At 44.3% G+C, this 20449-nt stretch overlaps 2 protein-coding genes across 3 annotated transcripts; both read left to right on the top strand.

Moving 5' to 3' along the window:
- Nucleotides 1-5859: 5859 nt before the first annotated feature.
- On the top strand, nt 5860-10490 carry LOC307205268 (protein S100-A12-like). Of its 2 annotated transcripts, none has more exons than XM_079957454.1 (3): nt 5860-5976; nt 8705-8868; nt 10183-10490. In XM_079957454.1, exons 2-3 carry the CDS (start codon nt 8728-8730, stop codon nt 10342-10344), a joined length of 303 nt encoding a protein of 100 aa, XP_079813580.1. In that variant the 5' UTR covers nt 5860-5976; nt 8705-8727; the 3' UTR covers nt 10345-10490. The 2 variants fall into 2 exon arrangements, with proteins under 2 accessions (XP_079813580.1, XP_079813579.1); XM_079957453.1 differs by lacking the exon at nt 5860-5976 and adding an exon at nt 7330-7487.
- A 1480-nt stretch (nt 10491-11970) lies between these two features.
- Nucleotides 11971-15700, top strand: LOC307204628 (protein S100-A12-like). The gene is made up of 3 exons (XM_079956225.1): nt 11971-12124; nt 14682-14845; nt 15389-15700. The coding sequence occupies exons 2-3, from the start codon at nt 14705-14707 to the stop codon at nt 15524-15526; spliced, it is 279 nt and encodes a 92-aa protein (XP_079812351.1). The 5' UTR covers nt 11971-12124; nt 14682-14704; the 3' UTR covers nt 15527-15700.
- Nucleotides 15701-20449: the final 4749 nt, after the last annotated feature.

Below are 20449 nucleotides of genomic sequence, written 5' to 3'. Positions count from 1 at the left end.
ATAAAGCAGGATATCAAATCCAAACTCTTCTTCTTCTGCTGCTGTAGCAATAAAGCACCCCATTGGGAAAGCTGCATGAATACTTTTTTCCATGGCCTTCACTGTTGCAAAAGCAATGGTTACAATCTGGTGGACACCCTGCATCAGGGCTGTTAAGGAAGCAATTAAACTCTGCACACAAAGACACGTGTGTACCTGCCCACCCAGACATTCGCACATAAAAACAGACACTCCCATGCCCTAGGGCAATAGCAATCATTTGGCAGAGACCGTGTGTCATTGTCAAAGCAATGCAGTTTTGTGTTTCCAACGTCCTACACCTCCACTAAAACGAGAACATTTTTTTTAAAAAAATGCAAAACTGATCCATTTACTGACATTGATGAAGTGGAAGAGTCTTCTGTCTTCTACCTGTTGCAACATCTGGTCAAAGTCAGGAGGAAAACAACCCAATAACAGGTGGGCGATTTGGCATGTCTCAAACTCGCTAGTTCCTTAAGCGATACAAAGGGGTTGGGTGTGACCAGTGTTTGGATTTGATCCCTTGTCACCCATCCAAAATTATACACAAAGAGGGTGCACAACACACACAGACACAATCCGACAAGTATTCCATTTCAGAACCACATCTTCCAGCAAGGTGGAGGCAACTTAAAACTCCCCAAAAAGTTAGGTGAGGGGTATGGATGGATGCAGCTACCACAGGCTTCCTCAACCTCAGCCTTCCAGATGTTTTGAGACTATAATTCCCAGCATCCCTGACCACTGGTCCTGCTAGCTAGGGATCATGGGAGTTGTAGACCAAAAAGGAGAGCCGAGGCTGAAGAAGCCTGAGCTATCATATCCCCCCCCTCTTTCATTTTTCCAGTTGTAAATTCAGATCTCCACGTTTCTGTAGCAAAAGTTTGCTTTCTTTTAATAAATCCTCCTGAAAATTCACCAGCATTTAAGTGCAAATTTCTCCTAAAAACACTTTTTGTTTGTTTGCAGTTGTTACTAATGCACACTTTTTTTGTGCATACAAAAAATCTGTCCTAACTGATTCCATTTCTGTACATTATTAGGGTTCCCTGTCTTCAATAATTCCAATGGGCACCAGCCACCACTAGGGCTAACTAATACAGTGTCCTTAAGGTTCTTTCTCTTTAGGCTTCTTCACTTACTTACTTCTTCATGCAGTGCATCATTAAACTATGGAACTCCCTCCCACAAGAGGCAGGAATGCCGGCCAACTTGGGTGGCTTTAAAAAAAAAAAAATTGGACAAATTCATGGAGGGCAGGGCTCTAATAGCTTCTAGCTGTCATGGCCAAATTGGTCAGAGGCAGCCAAGTTTCTGAATACAGTCGTACCTCTACTTACGTATCCCTCTAGATACGGAATCTTCGGGTTACAGCCTCAGCAAACCTGGAAGTGTATACTTCCGGGTTTTGCCCGGCGCGCATGCGCAGAAGTGCTCTACGCGCCTTGCACATGTGCAGAAGCGCTCAATCGCGCCGCGTGCGTGCGCAAAAGCCCGCCTCTACTTACATAATTTTTTGGGGGGCGAATGAACCCCCAGAATGAATTGAGTTTGTATCTGGAGGTTCCACTGTACCAGTTTCTGGAAGCCATAGGAGGGGAGAGTTGTTCTTGAAGAAGAAGAAGAAGAAGAAGAAGAAGAAGAAGAGAAGAGTTTGGATTTGATATCCCGCTTTATCACTACCCGAAGGAGTCTCAAAGCGGCTAACAATCTCCTTTCCCTTCCTCCCCCACAACAAACACTCTGTGAGGTGAGTGGGGCTGAGAGACTTCAGAGAAGTGTGACTGGCCCAAGGTCACCCAGCAGTTGCATGTGCAGGAGCGGGGAAGCGAACCCAGTTCACCAGATTACGAGTCTACCGCTCTTAACCACAACACCATATTGGCTCTTGAACTCATGTCCTGCCTTGGGGGCTTCCCAAAGACATATGATTGTCCGTGGAAATGCTGAATTAGATGGCCCCAACCAGCAGGGCCTCCCTTTTTCTTTTCTTTCTTTTTAAAATTTTATTGAATAGTTTCACATAACAAATTATTCCAACAAATCATCTTCATTATGTTTTCCCCCATTTCCTCCTCCCCCTCCCTCCATCTTCCCTACGACTACCCTCAGCTCCTCTCCCTGATTTTTTAACACATATTATTCTCTGCATGTTATAAAAACGTAAAGATCCTCAACTTATCTATTATATTAGTAACAATAAATTTGTGTATGTTTATTCAAAACCTGCCAAGGAGTCCAGTTCCTTTTTCTTTTCAATCTATTTTTGTTGAAACTTTTCAGCATACGATATAACAAAAACAGATTAATAAAAAAAAAAATTTTTTTTAAATCACAAAAGAGAGAGAGAAAAATACATACATACTGTACATGAATGCATACATGCATACATGCATACATACATACATGCTTCTCTATTAGAGGTAGAATTTAACTGCTGTGTCACATTAAAGGGGTTGGACCTTCCCAGCTCTTACCTAGGAGCTTTCCTTCTTTTTCCCAGCCTCCCACCCTGGGAGATCATCCCTTCCCTGCCTCTCACACAGGGTCTTTCACCCTGGGAATCCATCACCTTCCCAGCAAGGCTTTTCTCAAATTCTTAAGCCCTTTAAGGAAAGTTTCCCATGAGGGCACCTGCTTGTTCCATGTGAGAACAGGAAGTTGGAACAAATGACCCATTGGCCCAGGGCTGCATTTAGGTTTGATGAGGCCCTAAGCTACTGAAGGTAAGGGGGCCCTTTATATGTCCAGCTGTCCTTTGTCAACAACAAATTGTCATTGTTTTTTGTGTTGAATATATGCTACATGATGATTTATGGACCCAATATGTATCTAAAGCCATTTGCACATGTTGCACATGCAGAATGTAGACAACCTATATGTAGAAAGGAGCAAACCTGTGATATTTCAGGGAGCAGGCTAGCAGGCGGGGCCCACGACTTACATCATAGGAGCCAACACAACACAACACAACACAACACAACACAACACAACACAACACAACACAACACAACACAACACAACACAGCACAACACACTGTTGCTGTATGTAGGTTTTATTTTATTTGCTTTTTATCTTACATTTTGGAAATGGACATCCAGGTTTTTTTTTCTCCTTTAATTTTTTTGGGGCCCCCAAGAGAGTGGGGCCCTAAGCTATAGCTTGTTTAGCTTATACGTAAATCCGGCACTGCATTGGCCTGATCCAGAAGGCTTTTCTTATGTTCTTAAGTCAGACTTAGATCAGGCATCCTTGCACTGGGAGGAGTTTCCTCTCTTAAGTAGGACAGAAGGTTAACCTACAACTCCAGCTTTTTGACCCCCACACATACCATTCACCATTCATTGTAGTGCTCAATGCTGGTAATCATATGGAGCAGGCACCCCCAAACTTAGCCCTCCAGATGTTTTGGGACTACAACTCCCATCATCCCTAGCTAACAGGACCAGTGGTCAGGGATGATGGAAGTTGTAGTCCCAAAACATCTGGAGGGCCGAGTTTGGGGGTGCCTGATATGGAGACTTGAGACACTTGGACATTAGAGTGAGTAGCAGCTGTTTGGTGTGTGTGGTGGGGACAAGGACTGTGGGGAGAAAAGCTGTTCAGGTTGCATTTAAAGGTACAGCTAATTAATTCAAATCTTCTGGAAAAAATAAACCAGAACTCGGCCGTCCCTCAATTCTGTGAATTTTTCAATTCAGTTCTCCAGCCTAGTAAAGTTTTAAAAACTGCACCTGTTAGGGCAATTAGTGAACATAACTATATTAGGAAATATAGCATATTGAATGCTCTGTGTTAGGGAAAATTGTGTATCTTAGACAACATTTTGAATACAAAAATGTGTACATTAGCAAAAATTTGCACTAAAATGCTGATGAGTTTTCAGGAGGACAGTAACAACAACAACAAGAACAACAACAATTGTATCCCAGCCACTCTGGGCAGCTCACAATAGAACATCTAAAATATGATAAGACATCAAACATTAAAAACTTCCCTAAACAGGACTGCCTTCAGATGTTTTCTAAAAGTCAGGTAGTTGTTTATTTCCTTGACATCTGATGGGAGGGCTTTCCACAGGGCAGGCATGACTACCGAGAAGGCCCTCTGCCTGGTTCCCTGTAACCTCACTTCTCGCAGGAAGGGAACCACCAGAAGGTCCTCGGAGCAGGACCTCAGTGTTCAGGCAGAATGATGAGGCTGGAGACACTCCTTCAGGTATACAGGGTCAAGGCCATTTAAGGCTTTAATAGTCAACACCAACACTTTGAATTGTGCTTGGCAACGTACTGGGACCCAATATAGGTATTTCAGGACTGGTGTTATATGGTCTCAGTGGCTGCTCCCATTAATCAGTCTAGCTGCCGCATTCTGGATTACAGTGGTGCCTCGCAAGACGAAATTAATCCGTTCCGCGAGTCTCTTCGTCTTGTGGTTTTTTCGTCTTGTGAATCACGGCTATTAGTGGCTTAGCGGCTTTTAGCGGCTTAACGGCTTAGTGGCTATTAACGGCTTAGCGGCTTTAAGAAAAAGGAAAGAAATTCGCAAGAACTCGCAAGACGTTTCGTCTTGTGAAGCAAGCCCATAGGGAAATTCGTTTTGCGGAATGACTCAAAAAACGGAAAACTCTTTCGTCTTGCGCGTTTTTTGTCTTGCGAGGCATTCGTCTTGTGAGGTACCACTGTAGTTATAGTTTCCAGGTCACCTTCAAAGGCAGCCCCATGCAGAGCACATTGCAGTATTCCAAGTGGGAGATAACTAGAGCGTGCACCACTCCGGCGAGACAGTCCGCGGGCAGGTGGGGTCTCAACCTGCGTACCAGATGGAACTGGTAGACAGGCGCCCTGGACACAGAATTGACCTGCGCCTCCATGGACAGCTGTGAGTCCAGAATGACTCCCAGACTGTGCACTTGAACCTTCAGGGGCACAGTTACCCCTTTCAGGACCAGGGAGTCCCCCACACCCGCCTGCCCCCTGTTCCCCCCAAAATTACTTCTGTCTTGTCAGGATTCAATCTCAATCTGTTAGCCGCCATCCATACTCCAACCGCCTCCAGGCACTCACACAGGACCTTCACCGCCTTCACTGGTTCTGATTTGAAAGAGAGGTAGAGCTGGGTATCATCCGCATACTGATGAACACCCAGCCCAAACCCCCTGATGATCTCTCCCAGAGGCTTCATGTAGATGTTAAAAAGCATGGGGGAGAGGGCAGAAACCCAAGGCCCCCACAAGTGAGAGTCTAGGGGTCTGAACACTCATCCCCTAACCCCACTTTCTGGACACGGCCCAGGAGGAAGAAATTGCAAACTGCTGTGGAAATGTGAAAAACTGTAAGAGTGGAAAAAATGAAAAATGGAGAGAAAATAAAATGCAGAGATCTGCCTGTCCCAAGTTGTAGGCAATTCTAGTCCTTCTCAGGGTACAGTCATGAGAGGAATAGACATGGCTAACCTCAGGTCCATAAATGTCAGTTGTTCTGCTCTACGTTAGTTGCATGTAACCCACTGGACTCGTTCCACTATTGCTGCATAAAAATACCACCAGCATCAATATTTCACCATAATCTTGATCACTTCCAGGAAACTCTATGCCCTTCCCATATTCTCAAAAACAGGTTCCATATTATTTTTATGAGGCTCTAAGTAAATAATACAAAGGATTTCCTCATACTATGTGCAAACTTGGTGTTGGCAAATGATGGACTGTGACTGGTCATAAGTTTGTTGGGGAAGGGGAGGGAAGGCCCCCCAAGTGTGTTGCTGAAGGAAGAACCTCACCATATATCTTGAGCAAGAGCTGACTGGTTTGAGGGATTAATGTGTAAAGAAACAAAGATTTCACAACTGGGGGTGGTAGCAAAATACTGGATAGAGTATAAAAGGTGGGTGCTTCATAGGACTCTTCACCACACCTTGGCTCGTCTTAGCTCTCTCATCACTCACCGTCTGAGGTAAGTTGAAGACAACGAGGAGGTTTCCTTGTCTGATTTTGTAGGTTTCAGCCTTTGTGTTAGAGATAGGATGCTACTTGTTTTTCAGGGTATCTGCTGATGCTACAGGAACACCTGCATGGTCTCCCCTGCAACAATAGAAACCAGGGGAGAGATCTCATCCGAGAGGTGGCCAGTGTGGTGCTTTCTTGATGTTGTTGGACTCTCAATGCCCATCACCTTGACCACTGGCCAGGCTGGCTGGGGTTGATGGGAGACGGAGTTCAGCAACATCTGGAGGACCTTGGCCTTTAAATTTCTGTAAGTGCCTTTAATATGTGATCCCTGATTGGCGGGGCATGTGTCTAGGACATGGACGGGGAGCCAGATGTTGCTGGTCTACAGCTCCCATCATCCCTAATAATTGACCATGCTACCTGGAGGTGAGGGAGTCTTGACAGCACCCAGAGGGCCATGATGTTGGCTCTCCCTGCTCTAAGACAGTGTATCCCAAGCTGGTGCTCTCCAGTTGTTTTGTATTGTAGCTCACATCAGCCCCAGCATTGTGGCCGATAGCCAGGGCTGATGGGAATTGTAGACCCAGACATCTGGAGGACACTCAGTTGGGCAAGGATGTCTAGGATTAGGGGTGGCTTAGAATATTAAGTGGCTTAAATAATAACTAAATAAGGGTGTAGAAATTTGAGATCTTAACATACAATGTGTCTTACTGTAGAGGGGAAAGACTCTCACCAGGTGACCTGCATATCTCCTCAGATGTCCTGTCCAGGTCCTAAGTCTGGATGAACCACTTGAAGGCACTCACTTGTGTGTGTTTTCAAACCAAATATTTAAACTAGACATGAACTGTTTCTTTCTTTTGTCTAAAATGAGGATCTATCTATATCTATCTATCTATATCTATATCTATATCTATATCTATATCTATATCTATATCTATATCTATATCTATATCTATCTATCATCTATCCAGGATTGCCTTTGACAAAGGCATTCTGTTAGGTAGGATCCCAGAAGGGTGGTGAACCTGCATCTCTCTAGATGTTGCTCTAAATTAGTTGCATATAACCCACTGGCCTCATTCCACTATTGCTGCAAAAAAATGCCCCCGGCATCAATATTTCACCGTAATCTAGGTCACTTCCAGGAAACTCTATGCCCTTCCCATATTCTCAAAAACAGGTTCCATATTATTTTTATGAGGCTCTAAGTAAAGAATACAAAGGATTTCTTCATATTATGTGCAAACTTGGTGTTGAATGATCACAAGTTTGTTGGGGAGGGGGAGGGAAGGCCCCCTAGGTGTGCTGCTGAAGGAAGAACTTCACCATATATCTTGAGCAAGAGGTGACTGGTTTGAGGGATCAATGTGTGAAGAAACAAAAATTTCACAACTAGGGGTGGTAGCAAAATATTGGATAGAGTATAAAAGGTGGGTTCTTCATAGGACTGTTCACCACACCTTGGGCTCATCTTAGCTCTCTCGTTAATCTCATTAATCACCGTCTGAGGTAAGTTGAAGACAACGGGGAGGTTTCCTTGTCTGATTTTGTAGGTTTTAGCCTTTGTGTTGGAGATAGGATTCTACTTGTTTTTCAGGGTATTTGCTGATGCTACAGGAACACCTGCATGGTCTCCCATTCATCATCTTTGACCAGGGGTGAAACTCATCTTTATTTCACCTGGGTCAGAGACTCAGTTTGGCGTGCACGCACAGACACAGAGACTGGAAGCCTCAGTGGCACCCTTCTGGAAGCTTCATCCAGGGCAAAAAACCCTGCTAGTTCCCCTGTAGCTACAGCTCTGCCCCTGACCATCGACCACGGTGGCTTGGGCTGATACAAGTTGGAGTCCCAAGCCACAGGTCCATCTAGCCGAGTACTTTCTGCACCAGACTAGGGAGCCCATCTATCTGGGATTGTCTCTAATGAAGTTGTTCAATTAGTGCAAGGATTTCCACTAGTGTAATGGAGCTCCTCTCCTCTACTTGTCACCCCCACCAAACCTGTTGTGGATGTTCTACCAGCCCTACAGAGGAGGTCCGAGGAGAGCACAGGAAGAGCACAGGAAGATTAAGTTCCATCATTCAAGTGTAATCCTTGCACTAACTGAAAAACTTTTTTGTATCTGGAGCAATATATTTCAGACTAGACTTAGCAGTGCCTATGGTTTTACATTCTCTTGAATCTTGTTGCACCAGTGCATCATGAAAACTCCTTCATTTCTCAAGGCTGTCTCTCCACTCTGTGTCTGACTGCATTAGTCAATTTTTCCTTCCTTCCTTCCTTCCTTCCTTCCTTCCTTCCTTCCTTCCTTCCTTCCCTGTCTCCAGACTTCGTTTATCCAATCTTCAATAGTTGGAGTCATTCTATTCTCCCAGTCATAGCAGATAGTTATTAAATATTAAATCAATATAAAAGGAGACATTTAATGGATTTTTTTTCTTTTTGCATTTATTGAATTCTCTATAGATTCTCTATAATCTATTAAGGCCAGCTCTTTAACCCACCCAAATAAAATAGCTAATGGGTCCATCAGAAATATACATCCTGTGATATAATGTGAGAATAGGATGCTTGTCTAGATGGCCATTTGGCTTGATCTAGGAAGGCTCCTCCGATGTCCTTAGTGCCTTCCTGCCCTGACTGTGGACTTCTGATTTGTCACTGTGACAACAGGATACAGGACTGGGTTCTGATCCATCAGGGCTCTTCTTATGTCTGTTTAGGTTACCAACAGAAAACCTTCAAAATGTCCAAGTCCAAGACTCAGATGCAAGTTCTGGCCGATGGGCTGATTGAAGTCTTCCATAAGTATGCTGGGCAATCTGACACCCTTGACAAGCAGGAGTTCAAGAAGATGATCAACGAGCAGTTTCCTGACTGCGTTGAGGTGAGGTGGAGATAAGATGGGCGCGGGCAATTGTTGGGCACTTGAAGCCAGAGATGACACATTGGCATCAATGTGCAGCACGCCTCTGGGCATGTTAAGATAGTCATAGGCAGCTCAGCAAGGCAGCACTTGGAACTGAGCTAGGCTACCCTGTTAGCGAAGTATATTTAGGGACGGGTGGATATGTCCATTTCAGTGGGTATCATTTTCTCGTTTTTCTCTCGTTTTCTCTTAAATTCAGTTCTCCACATTTTGCACATTTATGTATTTTTTTAAAAAATAAAATCCTCTTTTGGCAAAGCAATTTCCCCTTACGATTATTTTTTTGCATGCTATTTTCACTATTCTATTTTAAACACACTTCGCCATAGTAAAAATAAAGTAAAAAAAGTAGTACATGCATTTCTTAACACTTAGCTGCATAAGTACATTCCAGAATCTGAAGAAATGTGAATTTGGCAGGGTGAGCTTCAAATGTGAACTGGATTGGATTTCTCCCCTGTAGATAGATACAGAAAAATAGATATACAGTGGTACCTCGGGTTATGTATTTAATTCGTTCTGGAGGTCCATTCTTAACCTGAAACGGTTCTTAACCTGAAGCACCACTTTAGCTAATGGGGCCTCCTGCTGCTGCTGCCGCGCCGCCGCAGCACAATTTCTGTTCTCATGCTGAAGCAAAGTTCTTAACCTGAAGCACTATTTCTGGGTTAGCGGAGTCTGTAACCTGAAGCGTATGTAACCTGAAGCGTCTGTAACCCGAGGTACCACTGTACATCTCAGGAGAATTGGGGGCTGAAGCTTCTCAGTCATCCTCAGATAAAGTCTCTCAGAAAAGCCATGCTCCATGAGACCTCAAGCCCAATTAGTCTAGCATCTGACCAGATGTCTCTGGGAAGCTTACAAGCAGAAGCTGAGCACTAAAAGAGGAATGTACCCCCCTTTAAATGACCTGAGTATTAAAAGAGAAAGTTTTCTTCTCCTTTTTAAATATTCTGCATTTTGAACTCCTTTATGTTGCTGCTCATTTGGGTCTGTGTTCAACATCTGCTGATGTTACTTTGCATTAATACCATTCTGTTAAACTGGTAGTGGGGAAACTTTCAGTCCTCCGGTTGTGGCTGAACTACAACTCCTATCAGCAAGTATGGCCAATGACCATGGATGAGGATGGGACGTGTAGTCTTGATGATGTTGGAAGGTTCTCCCCATCTATGGCAAACCTTTGTTTTGCGATGGTCTGATGTCTTAGATGCATATCAACAAATTTCAACCTGAAACCTTTTGTTCCTCTATTCCTTCTCCTCCCTACAGTACCCACAAAACCAGCAAGGGAAAGACAAGCTCTTCAAAGACCTGGATAAAAACAAAGATAAGCAACTGAGTTTTGAAGAATGGACCCATCTGGTTGGGTCATTCCTCTCTTGCGCCCACATTAAGTTCCACCAGCATGAGGGACACCACCACCACCACTGAGAAGAGACCCAGCAGGTCCTCCAGGGGACTGTGGTCAGGGACATGTTGGATACCAACCTTCCAAACAAACAAACAAAGCCCCCCTGCCCACATCCCCTGGCTTGAAATGTAATGTTTTGGCAATAAAATAAGAAATAATCATTTAACTTGGAAAGTCTAGGATGTCTTACTTTTTGGGGTGACAAGGCGGTTTGAAACAGGTTTTGAGTTCAGCGGGGGAAGGTTGTGTTACGTTTTCTGGTTCAGGCTTCCCTGCTGTATTCATCTCTGCGACTTCTCCTTTTTACAACAACCCCTCAGTGTGACTCCATTCCTACTTGACTCACACCTCTGCCAAGTATGTTGCCCTTGTAGAACTCTCTGCTGAGTCCCTCCAACTTTCTTAGATGATAATAGGGACATCAGCATTTGAGGAATATTGGGGGGTATGCAATGTTTTTATGGGATCAGAGGCCTTTCAGGAAATACCTAAAATCGAATATTAAGCCAAGTGATGCTCAGAAACTGGATGAGGCCAAAGGGAACGGGCACTGAAAAGCTGGCTTTGCAAGGCTTTGCTTCAGCCGCATTCCCTTTTCTTACAGTTGCTCACTTAGACATGTAGAAGCAAGTTGATTCTTTGTAAAACAGCCAGCGGATGAGATTAACCCCGCCCCCACCTGGTGCTTGAAGAAAATAGAATCTCTCACCGAATAAAAAGAGGAAGACAAAAACAAAGGGAAGCATACGAACACACACAGGGACGTATGTGTGTGGGTCTCCCTCTCGGGCAGAAATTTTAAATCCTATCAAAATATGTACTTAAATATGGGGGAGGAAAAAGCGCTACTGCAGGGTCACCGGTTGGAGGAGGAGAGGAAGAGCGTGAAAAGGGAAGATGGAGGGAAGAAAGGAGGAAAGTGAAAGATGAAGGAGAAGGGTGGAAAGCGGAGAAGGATGTAGGGAGAAAAGGAGTAGGTTAAATATAAAGAGGAAGGATGGAGTAAGGGGACAATCATGGTAATGGATGGAAGGAGAAGCAGGTGTATGGAATAAAGGAAACGAGCTGAGGAAAGAGAGGGAGAAAAGAAGGGAAGGGGAGGGAAAGAGAAAGAGAAAGGAGGATGGGACAGAGAAGGCAACCAGAGGATGGATAAAAGGGATGAAGGATGAAGAGGAAGGCAGGAGGAGGATGCTGTGTTCTACATAGATCCATTGATTACTACTTGTAGCCAATGGTAGTCCTACTCAGAGTAAACCCATTGTAATACACATGGTTCACGTCAATCTATGTATTTTAGCAGGGGCTGCTCTGGGTATATGTTGGCTGCATATGACCCATGGAAATCATTCCAACCACTGCAGCAAAGAATGCACCCAGCGTTCCATATTGCGCAAGAATGCATGCCGTTTTCAGAAACTTCGGGCCCCACCTATATCTACAAAACGGTTTAACCACAATGTGATTAATGAGTTCTAAGAAAGAAATGAAAAGCGATGCCGCGCCATGGGTGTAAACCTGTTGTTCCTAAATGATGAACAGTGATTGGCCACAATCTGTAGGGAGGGAACCCCAGCCCCCAGAGGTGCCTTGCTGAAGAAAGATCTCCATCAGATACCTTGAGCACCAGGTGCTCAGGGTTAAACGGTTCAACATGGGAGTGTCATTTGAGAAGGAGCAAAGATTTCATAAGTGGGGGGTGGGAGCAGGATTCTAGATGGGGTATAAGAGGTGGGAGCGATTTAGGGCTCTTCATCCAACTTTGGCGCATTCGAACTCTCTTGTTTATCACCAACCAAGGTAAGCTGAAGACTATGGGAAGCTTTCTTGGGTTCTTGTTGGGTTATACATTGGACATAGGGTGTTAAATCTTTTTGAGATTATCAGCTAGGGCAGGGACGAAAAACCTGTAGGCAAGGCTCCAGATGTTCTGGACTCCAACTCCCACCAGCCCCACTCAGTGTTGTCAATGGACAAGGATGACAAAGTCCGGCAACATCTGGTGGACTGTAGGTTCCCCATGGTTGCAGTAGCTCTAACACAATTCAAGGTGCTCACATTGGTATTTAAAGCCCTAAATGTCTTACTCGTTCCCTGCAGAACCTCTCAAGTGATATGGTCTTTGTAGGTCCATCACTCTCTGGAGTTCGGTTGGTGATGGTGGCCTGGAGAAGACCTTCTCTGTGGCAGCCCCTTTGTTGTGTATCTCCTTCCACAAAGAGGTTCATCGTAGAATATTAGAGCTGGAAGGGACCCCAAGGTTCATCTCGTCTAATTCCCTGCAATGCAGGAATCACAGCTAAAGCATCCATTGTAGATGACCATGAATGAGAGTCTCCAACTTCCTGAAGGAGTCTGTTCCACTGTCAAACAGCTCTTACTGTGAGAAAGTTATTCCTGTTTAGTCGGAATCTCCTTTCTTTAACTTGAATCCATTGGTACATCCAGCACCTTCATTATACAGCTTCCAGTATAGATGCACCGCTTTATGCTGGCTTTTGACATTTGTAAGTTGCTTAAAATGGGTTTTAATATGGTGCTTTAAGGTTGAAACCTGTCTTGGGACCTTACAGGAAAGTGTGAAGAATAATGACAATCTCAGTACTTTGTGAGTACAGTGGAACCTCGGATTGCGGACATAATCCGTGATGGAGGCATGTCTGCAACCTGCAGCGCCGTGTCGGCACACACGTGGAGCTTTCCTCTCCCCTCCCTGTCACCTCCACCAAATCTCTTCTGGGAGTTCCCCCAACCCTCTGGAGCAGATGTAGGGCGGGGAGCCTAGGGAGATAAGGGAAAGTTCTGTTATGCAAGTGGAGATTCTTGTGCTAACAGAATAACTTGGAGGTGTCCAGACCAAGATATTTAAGAGTATCCCTGGCAGCACCTATGGCTGTACATTTAACAGCAACCATTTCCTTGCACTCTGTTGCACCAACACATTATGAAAATTCTCCATTTCTGAAGAAAACAGTTTCAAGGCTGTCCACTCTCTCTGCCCCTGGCTGTATTAGTCAATTTCACCATGTTTACTAGGTCTCCAGATTTTGCTTATCTACTTGAGATATTTGTCTTTATATTTTTGAGTTTTTTGAGTTTTGACAGATAGTTAGGCAGAAAGCATGTATCACCCATGCTATTTTTCTGGGAAAAGAAGTGCCGGAACTCACCATGAATGCCTCATTTGTTCTCTTAGAATGGCAGTGGCTCCCACCTGACTTTTGCTGAGTTCTGGCACAAAAAACCCCCTGTGTATAGAAATTTAAGCCCAGATCTTTAACTGCCGTATTTTTCGCTCTATAACACGCACCCAACCATAACACGCACATAGTTTTTAGAGGAGGAAAACAAGAAAAAAAAATATTCTAAACGAAACAGCGGATGTATGATTTTTGTGGTTCATGCTGTGGCCACAGACATGTGATCTGACGGTGAGTTTGGGGGGTAGCCCAATGCAAAAATCCTGAGGATCCATGTGGATCTGTGCTTTGTAACCACGTTTTAAGTGGGGAGGGAAGGAAAAGCACTCAAGGGACAAGGAACACACGTGGGGTGGGTGGAGAAGGATGTTGTTAATAATGCAGAAGAGGGGTATAAGAGGAGAAGGCTCCTCTCCTCTCCCGCTTTGCTCCTTTAAAGCAAGCAGGCTCTCTGTCCCTCTCTCCTCCCCACTCAGCAGCTCTTCTCCCGCTTTGCTGTTTTAAAGCAAGCCACGGAGGAGGGAAGGAAGGGGAACCATGGATCCTCTGCTCACGACTGCAGCAGATCCCCCGCCATCTGTAGGCATTCGCTCCATAACATGCACAGACATTTCCCCTTACTTTCTAGGAGGAAAAAAGTGAGTGTTTTGGTGCAAAAAATACGGTAACTAAAAAACAAAAATAACACACAGGTTTGTCAGGAGTGCACATCCTGGGCTTATTTCCATTTCTCTTATTGCATGATGGCAAAATTACATTCTTTTAAGATAGTACCCAATACATGTTGCATGTTTGCAGTAGAAACATGGGTAAGTAGATAATGTAATCAATCAGTATGTAAGTCGTTGTACAGGTAAGCCATCTGAACAACACTTAAACAAGCTAAATAAAAAATAGAATTCAAATGGAGAGCTACCCTGTGCTACGTAGGACACATGGACACTCTATTCTTAATCCTGAAGAATTATAAAATCGAAGAGTTGCAAGGGACCCTGAGGATAATCTAGTCCCAACTCCCTGCAATGCAGATATATGAAGCTGCCCCATATGGGTATAAAACCAGCAGCTTTGCTGTTATCACCACTACGCTCTAACCAACTGAGCTATCCAACAAATCATCCAGGCAGAGCTGCTCATGTGTTCCTATGAATTCCCAGGTTGCCACCAGAAGCCCTTCGGAATGTCCAAGCCCAAGACTGAGTTGCAACAACTTGCTGAACAATACATAGAACTCTACCACAGGTACTCTGGGAATTCTGACAGCCTTGACAAGCAGGCATTTAAGAAGATGCTGGACGAGCAGTTTCCTGACACTGATGAGGTGAGGGGGAGATAAGAGGAGGCAGGGGCAAATTCTGGCCACTCAAGACCCTGGGACACCCATTGGCACCAATGTTCAGGGTTCCTTCGGCCACGTTAAGACAGAGAGGAGCTGAAATCTCACCAGGTCTCTGCTTTGAAGGATGCTCAGCTACTCTGAAAGCAAAGCATATCTAGGGACAGGCAGATATGTCTGTTTCAGTCTCTTTTCAGTCTTAAATTCTGTTCTCCCCATTTACGCTCCATTAAAAAAAAATGTTTATTGTAATTCTTTCCTATTAAACGTATTTTTGTATGCATTTTTGCCCAATATACTGTACACATTTTTGCAAAGCACCTTTCCCTAATATGCTGCACTTTTGTATGTTATTATTGCCTAGATGATATAGAAAGAAAGAAAGAAAGAAAGAAAGAAAGAAAGAAAGAAAGAAATGCTCACTTTACTGTAGCATATGAATTTTTATACATATTACTTGGCTGGGGAAATGCAGCAATCGCATCTGAAGTCTTTTCCCCCTCCATTTTCCCACCCCTAACATTGCAGTCTCCCTTGAAGAAACAAAAGAGGGATCAGCTCTTCAAGGAGGCGGACATAAGCAAGGATGGCAAACTGAGTTTTGTTGAAGTGGGCCACCTGATCGCAAAATTTATCGCTGAAACTCACGACAAACTCCACAAGTAAGAAGGGCGTCCCCTTGGCCACTGGAAAAATGGCCCAGCTAACCCTCCAGGAGACGGTGCTCAGGGGTGTGTTGGATGCTAACCTTCCAAACATACACAAACCCGTTTCCATGTTCACTAGCTTGGAATGTAATGCTTTGGCAACAGAATAAGAAATAAACATTTTACTTGAAAATCATTGGGTGTCTTATTTCAACCTCAATCTGCCAAACTGCAGTGTTACTGCCTTTTCTATATTCAATCTCTTGCCTGGGAGACTATGGAAGATTTGCTTCTTCACACACCCCTGCCTACCTTGCAGGTTGATTCGTGATACGTGTGGACATCTAGTCCTGCGCTTCTTGCTCAGGGATCCATCAATAGACACCTCCTCTGGTGTGGTGTCTAGGAGACGAGGCTTTGTTTGATTTATTTCTGGTATTTATCTCCCCTCTTTCCTCCAAGGAGCTCAAGGTTCTGTACATAATTCTCCTTCTCCCCATTTTATCTTCACCACAATCCTTGTGCTTTAGGTTAGGCTGGGAGTGAGAGATTGGCCTCAGCTCACCCAATGAAGTTCATGGCTGAGTGGGGACTTGAACCCTGGTCTTCCAGAGCCTAGTCTAACCCTCTAATCACTACACCACACTGTCTCTCTCAGTTCAATTCTACAATTCTGTGATTCTTCTGGATCAAGATTAAGGTGTCCATGTGTCCTATTTAGCACAGGGTAATCCCCCATTTGAACTCTATTTCTTATTTAGCTCATTAGGGACGCAGGTGGCGTTGTGGGTTAAAGCCTCAGTGCCTAGGGCTTGCCGATCGAAAGGTCGGCGGTTCGAATCCCTGCGGCGGGGTGCGCTCCCGCTGCTCGGTCCCAGCGCCTGCCAACCTAGCAGTTCGAAAGCACCTCCGGGTGCAAGTAGATAAATAGGGACCGCTTACCAGCGGGAAGGTAAACGGCGTTTCCGTGTGCGGCTCTGGCTCGCCAGAGCAGCGATGTCACGCTGGCCACGTGACCCGGAAGTGTCTCTGGACAGCGCTGGCCCCTGGCCTCTTGAGTGAGATGGGCGCACAACCCCAGAGTCTGTCAAGACTGGCCCGTACGGGCAGGGGTACCTTTACCTTTACCTTTAAGTGTTGTTCATATGACTTACATCAGGGGTCAGCAAACTTTTTCAGCAGGGGGCCGTTCCACTGTCCCTCAGACCTTGTGGGGGGGACGGACTATATTTTTTGGGGGGAAATGAATGAATTCCTATGCCCCACAAATAACCCAGAGATGCATTTTAAATAAAAGTGCACATTCTACTCATGTAAAAACACCAGGCTGGCCCCAAAAATAACCCAGAGATGCCTTTTAAATAAAAGGACATATTCTACTCATGAAAAAACATGCTGATTCCCGGACCGTCTGTGGGCGGGATTTAGAAGGCGATTGGGCCGCATCTGGCCCCTGGGCCTTAGTTTGTCTACCCATGACTTACATATATAAAACTACTTACATATTGATTATTTGCATTATCTACTTGCCCAAGTTTCTACTGCAAACACGCAACATGTATTGGGGACAATCTTAAAAGAATGTAATTTTGCCATGATGCAGTAAGAGAAATGGAAATGACGTCAGGATGTGCACTCCTGACAAACCTGTCTGTTATTTTCATTTTTTAGTTAGTTAAAGATCTGGGCTTAAATTGTGATACACAGGGGGTTTTTTGAGCCGAAACTCAGCAAAAGTCAGGTGGGTGACATTGCCATTATAAGAGAACAAGTGTGGCATTCATGGTTTCCTAGAAAAGGGTAATACATGCTTTCTGCCTAACTATCTGCCAAAACTCGAAAAACTCAAAAATATAAAGATAAATATCTCAAGTAGATATGCAGTTCTGGAGACCTAGTAAACATGGTGAAATTGACTAATACAGCCAGGGGCAGAGAGAGCCTTGGAACTGTTTTCTTCAGAAATGGAGAGTTTTCATAATGTGTTGGTACAGCAGAGTGCAAGGAAATGGTTGCTGTTAAATGTAAATCCATAGGTGCTGCCAGGGATACTCTTAAATATCTTGGCCTGGACACCTCCAAGTTATTCTGTTAGCCCAAGAATCTCAACTTGCATAACAGAACTTTGCCTTTCTTTCCTTTTTTTTAAATATAATTTTTATTAACAACCAATCAAATCACATTAATTCCAAATTACAAAGCCAAATTTTTAAAATTTTGTTGGGGGTACCCATGCTTCGAGCTCAGAAAGGGATCCAAACATCTCTCTTGTTGCTGCTTTAATATTCACAGTTTACTTTACCTTTCTTATCTCCCTAGGCTCCCCCCCCCCATCTGCTCCAGAGGGTTGGGGAAACCCCCAGAACAGATTTGGTGGACGTGACAGGGAGGGGAGAAGGAAGGCCCTCCTCCAGGTCACTGTCACTAACCAATCTCCAGAGAGCGATGGAGCTGCAGAGAGGGCCCCCTTGGCCAATCATGTCACTTGAGAGGGTCCGTAGGGATAATTAAGGGTCCCTTGAGATAATTAGGGAACGAGACATTTAGGGCTTTAAACACCAATGTGAGCAATTTAAATTGGGCTGGAGCTGCTTACAATCCTCCAAAGGTTGCTGTACTTTGTCATCCTTGTCCATTGACTATTAGAAACTTCAGGATCTAAGTAATGAAATAACCATATTTTTTCGTGTATAAGACAATATTTTTTTTTTTAAAAAAAATTGAAGTTTAAAATATGGGGTCATCCTATACACTGATAGTGCATAGTGCATATTCTTAGTTTTGATTCTCAAAAAATAAGGGGGGGTCTTTTACAAGGGTGCATGTTATACACCGAAAAATACTATAATTAATATGTAAGTCACTGTATATGTAAGCCATATGAGCAACACTTAAATGAGCTAAATAAAAAACAGAATTCAAATAGAGAGCTGCTCTGTGTTAGGTAGGACACATGGACACTATTGTTGATCCTGAAAAATCATAGAATTGCCGAGTTGGAAGGGACCATTAGGATCATCCAGTCCCAACTCCTGGAATTGCAGAAATAAGAAGCTGTCCCGTATGAGGATAAAGCATGCACAAGAATGCATGCTGTTTTCAGAAACTTCGGGCCCCCCTATATCCACAAAACAGTTTAACTGCAATATGTTTTATGAATTCTAAGAAAGCAATGTTGACCAGAGGGTGTAAACTTGGGGCTCCTAAATGACGGACAGTGATTGGCCACAAGCTGCAAGGAGGGGACCCTAGCCCCCCAAGGTGTCATGCTGAAAGAAGATCTTCCACAGATACCTTGAGCGCTTGTGGTTAATGTGTGCAAACGGGGAGTGTCATTTGAGAAGGAGCAAACATTTCGCAAGTGGAGGGGGGTGGGAGCAGGTTTCTAGGTGGGGTATAAGAGGTGGGAGCGATTTAGGGCTCTTCATCCGACTTTGGCGCATTCGAACTCTCTTGTTCACCACCACCAAGGTAAGCTGAAGACTATGGGAAGCTTTCTTGGGTTCTTGTTGGGTAATACATTAGACATAGGGTGATAAATCTTCTTGAGATTATCAGCTAGGGCAGGGACGAAAAATCTGTAGGCAAGGATCCAGATGCTCAGGATTCCAACTCCAACCAGCCCCAGCCAGCATGGCAACGGACAAGAATCACAAAGTCCAGGAACCTTTGAAGGATTGTAAGTTCCCCAACGTTGCAGCTGCTCCAGCCCAATTCAAGGTGCTCACATTGGTGTTTAAAGCCCTGAATGTCTCACTCCCTATTTATCTCAAGGGCTGCCTCCTTCCCTACGGACCCTCTCAAGTGGAATGATTGGCCAAGGGGACCCTCTTTGCAGCTCCATCGCTCTCTGGAGCTTGGTTGGTGGCCTTCCCTCTCCCCTCCCTATCACCCCCACCAAATCTGTTCTAAGAGTTCCCCCAACCCTCTGGAGCAGATTTTTTTTGGGGGGTGGGTGGGAGCAGGGGGGTGGAAAGAGAGCCTAGGTGAAGTTCTGTTATGCAAGTGGAGATTCTTGTGCTAACAGAATAACTTGGAGGTGTCCAGACCAAGATATTTAAGAGTATCCCTGGCAGCACCTATGGCTGTACATTTAACAGCAACCATTTCCTTGCACTCTGTTGCACCAACACATTATAAAAACTCTCCATTTCTGAAGAAAACAGTTCCAAGGCTGTCCACTCTCTTTGCCCCTGGCTGTATTAGTCAATTTCACCATGTTTACTAGGTCTCCAGATTTTGCTTATCTACTTGAGATATTTGTCTTTATATTTTTGAGTTTTTCGAGTTTTGACAGATAGGCAGAAAGCAAGTACCACCCTTGCTATTTTTCTGGGAAAAGAAGTGTGGGAACTCACCATGAATACTTCACTTGTTCTCTTAGAATGGCAGTGGCTCCCACCTGACTTTTCCTGAGTTCCGGATCAAAAAACCCCCTGTGTATTGCAATTTAAGGCCGGATCTTAACCAACTAAAAAAACAAAAATAACAAACAGGTCTGTTGGGAGTGCCCATCCTGGGGTTACTTCTCTTATTGCATCATGGCAAAATTACATTCTTTAAAGATAGTCCCCAATACATGTTGCCTGTTTGCGTTAGAAACTTCAGTATTTAAGTAATGTAACTAATCAATATGGAAGTCGTTGTACATGTAACCATATGAACAACACGTAAATGAGCTCAATGAAAAACAGAATTCAAATAGAGAGCTGTCCTGTGTTAGGTAGGTCAGATGGACACCACCTTATTGATCCTGAAGAATCATAGAATTGCAAAGTTGGAACGGACCCTGAGGATAATCTGGTCCCAACTCCCTGCATTGCAGGAATATAAAGCTGTCCCATATGGGGATCAAATCTGTAACCTTTGTGATATCAGCAGCATGCTCTAACAAACTGAACTTTCCAGGCAGAGCCGCTTATGTGTTCCTATGAATTCCCAG

This window comes from Podarcis cretensis (assembly GCF_951804945.1).
Source record: "Podarcis cretensis genome assembly, chromosome: 16".
Lineage (NCBI taxonomy): Eukaryota > Metazoa > Chordata > Lepidosauria > Squamata > Lacertidae > Podarcis > Podarcis cretensis.
This window is presented reverse-complemented; position numbering and strand designations above follow the sequence as displayed.

Coding starts and splice junctions, on each gene's coding strand:
- LOC307204628 (XM_079956225.1), top strand. CDS start 14,705: ATGTCCAAGCCCAAGACTGAGTTGCAACAACTTGCTGAACAATACATA. Junction 14,846..15,388: donor AGTTTCCTGACACTGATGAG/GTGAGGGGGAGA, acceptor CTAACATTGCAG/TCTCCCTTGAAGAAACAAAA.
- LOC307205268 (XM_079957454.1), top strand. CDS start 8,728: ATGTCCAAGTCCAAGACTCAGATGCAAGTTCTGGCCGATGGGCTGATT. Junction 8,869..10,182: donor AGTTTCCTGACTGCGTTGAG/GTGAGGTGGAGA, acceptor TCCTCCCTACAG/TACCCACAAAACCAGCAAGG.